At 41.0% G+C, this 1502-nt stretch overlaps 1 protein-coding gene across 1 annotated transcript; it reads right to left on the bottom strand.

Moving 5' to 3' along the window:
• Positions 1-370: 370 nt before the first annotated feature.
• Positions 371-1192, bottom strand: LOC6596329. The gene is made up of 3 exons (XM_002021431.2): positions 1087-1192; positions 600-1015; positions 371-542 (listed from the first exon to the last, which is right to left on the bottom strand). Exons 1-3 carry the CDS (start codon positions 1163-1165, stop codon positions 498-500), a joined length of 540 nt encoding a protein of 179 aa, XP_002021467.2. The 5' UTR covers positions 1166-1192; the 3' UTR covers positions 371-497.
• Positions 1193-1502: the final 310 nt, after the last annotated feature.

Here is a 1502-nt window from a genome sequence, read left to right as displayed (position 1 = left end):
ATTATCCTCTTTGAAATATTTGTGAATTTATTAGGATTTTTTCGCGGAAAATGTTTAAGTCCACATACAATCGTTTGAAGCAATTTCACTGAATATTGTTTAGGGCTCTACCTTTGGTATTCGATTCATATTTAGTGAATAAACAACATATGTGCAAAAATTAAAGTGGTACTGAGTAGTAAATTATATTCATTTCAGCTACATGAGTAAATGGTCCTATTCTGTACAATTAACTATAGTTTGTATAGCTTAAATCATTTAATAAACTGATCCTTTATCAACGCTTTTAAGGCACGGTCCACTTTCTGTAGGACGAATCAAGTTTTATCTTACGTTTTATAATACGGAGAGAGAGAAAAATATAAATCAATTTAACCGGGAAGTCAATGATTGAACTGATATATTTTGGGATTAAATTAAATATCGTTGGTGGATTGTTTTCGATTTAATTTCATGGTTTCGACGCCACTCCTTGCCACCGGTGTCCTGGAGTGATCTTAGCCAGGGTGTTTGGCCCCATGGGTACTGGAATTACCCACCTTCTACGATGGATGGTTGTTAGTGGGTCCATGGTCAGTGGGTTGAATCAGCAGGCTTACCGTTCCCGTCACTGGATTCATTGCCGATCGGAGTACACGGCCTGGGATGCGAGGCTCATCGACGCTGTAGCAAGGCTCCCCATTCTCGTCGCTGAACTGAAGCTCTTCATCCGAGGCGTTGCACACAGACTCCTCGCTGTTGCACGGAAGCTTCCGCTGCTCGACACTGCTCCGTAGATCCACGTACTCAACCTCGACATGGCGTTGGTTCTCGTCCCCAGGACTACGTTTGGCCAATTTGAAAGGAATACGGATTATCCCATTCGAATGGGCAAGTAGGCCCATATTCTTGCCCAGCTCCATCCCATAGTACACGGCGTCCGTAAGGGTGTCGAAGGAACATATGTGGCGCATCATGGCCTCATCCATCAGAGCACACGCTTCCACTGCGTGGCACAGATCATCCACAGTGGCGCCTACGAGTAATAGGAGTAGTCAATTACAGTTTCCCCATATACCACTCGGACTGTTCCCTTAGCTTACTCACTCTGATGCGGCTCTGAATGCAATATGCCGATTATATGGGGCAGCACCGATGCAAAGCGGTTGGGGCTGATGTGGTTCATTTTAAATTTACAGAAATATAATTACATTTGCAACAATTTGTACGATTTGTATGAAAGTGTGAATTGTTTTAGTGTTGACTTTTGATATTACAAAGGCTGCTGGGACTAGCATTCGTAAATTATTTGACTCACCAAACAGTATTTGACGACCCAACTCGTAAAACAAATATTGTTAAAATATTTGAAAGTTTAATTTCTATTAAATATACAATAAGAAAATGTTATCAATGCTGTTTCACCTTTCAACAGCTATCTATAAAGCATAATGCAAGAATCATCCGAAATAGTTAAGCAGAATTTTAATCACAAGACGCAAGTGTTGAACAAACGCCAGTAA

The sequence above is a fragment of the Drosophila persimilis genome, unplaced genomic scaffold (genome assembly GCF_003286085.1).
Source record: "Drosophila persimilis strain 14011-0111.01,24,50 unplaced genomic scaffold, DperRS2 tig00000124-arrow-pilon, whole genome shotgun sequence".
Classification (NCBI taxonomy): domain Eukaryota; kingdom Metazoa; phylum Arthropoda; class Insecta; order Diptera; family Drosophilidae; genus Drosophila; species Drosophila persimilis.
Note: the sequence above shows the minus strand (reverse complement) of the source record. Positions and strands in the feature narration are given on the sequence as shown.

Excerpts from the sequence above, each read along its gene's own strand:
- LOC6596329 (XM_002021431.2), bottom strand. The coding sequence starts at position 1,165 with ATGAACCACATCAGCCCCAACCGCTTTGCATCGGTGCTGCCCCATATA. Across the intron at positions 1,016-1,086 it reads GCATTCAGAGCCGCATCAGA|GCGCCACTGTGGATGATCTG; the intron begins GTGAGTAAGCTA and ends TATTACTCGTAG. Across the intron at positions 543-599 it reads TGAATCCAGTGACGGGAACG|AAGGTGGGTAATTCCAGTAC; the intron begins GTAAGCCTGCTG and ends CATCCATCGTAG.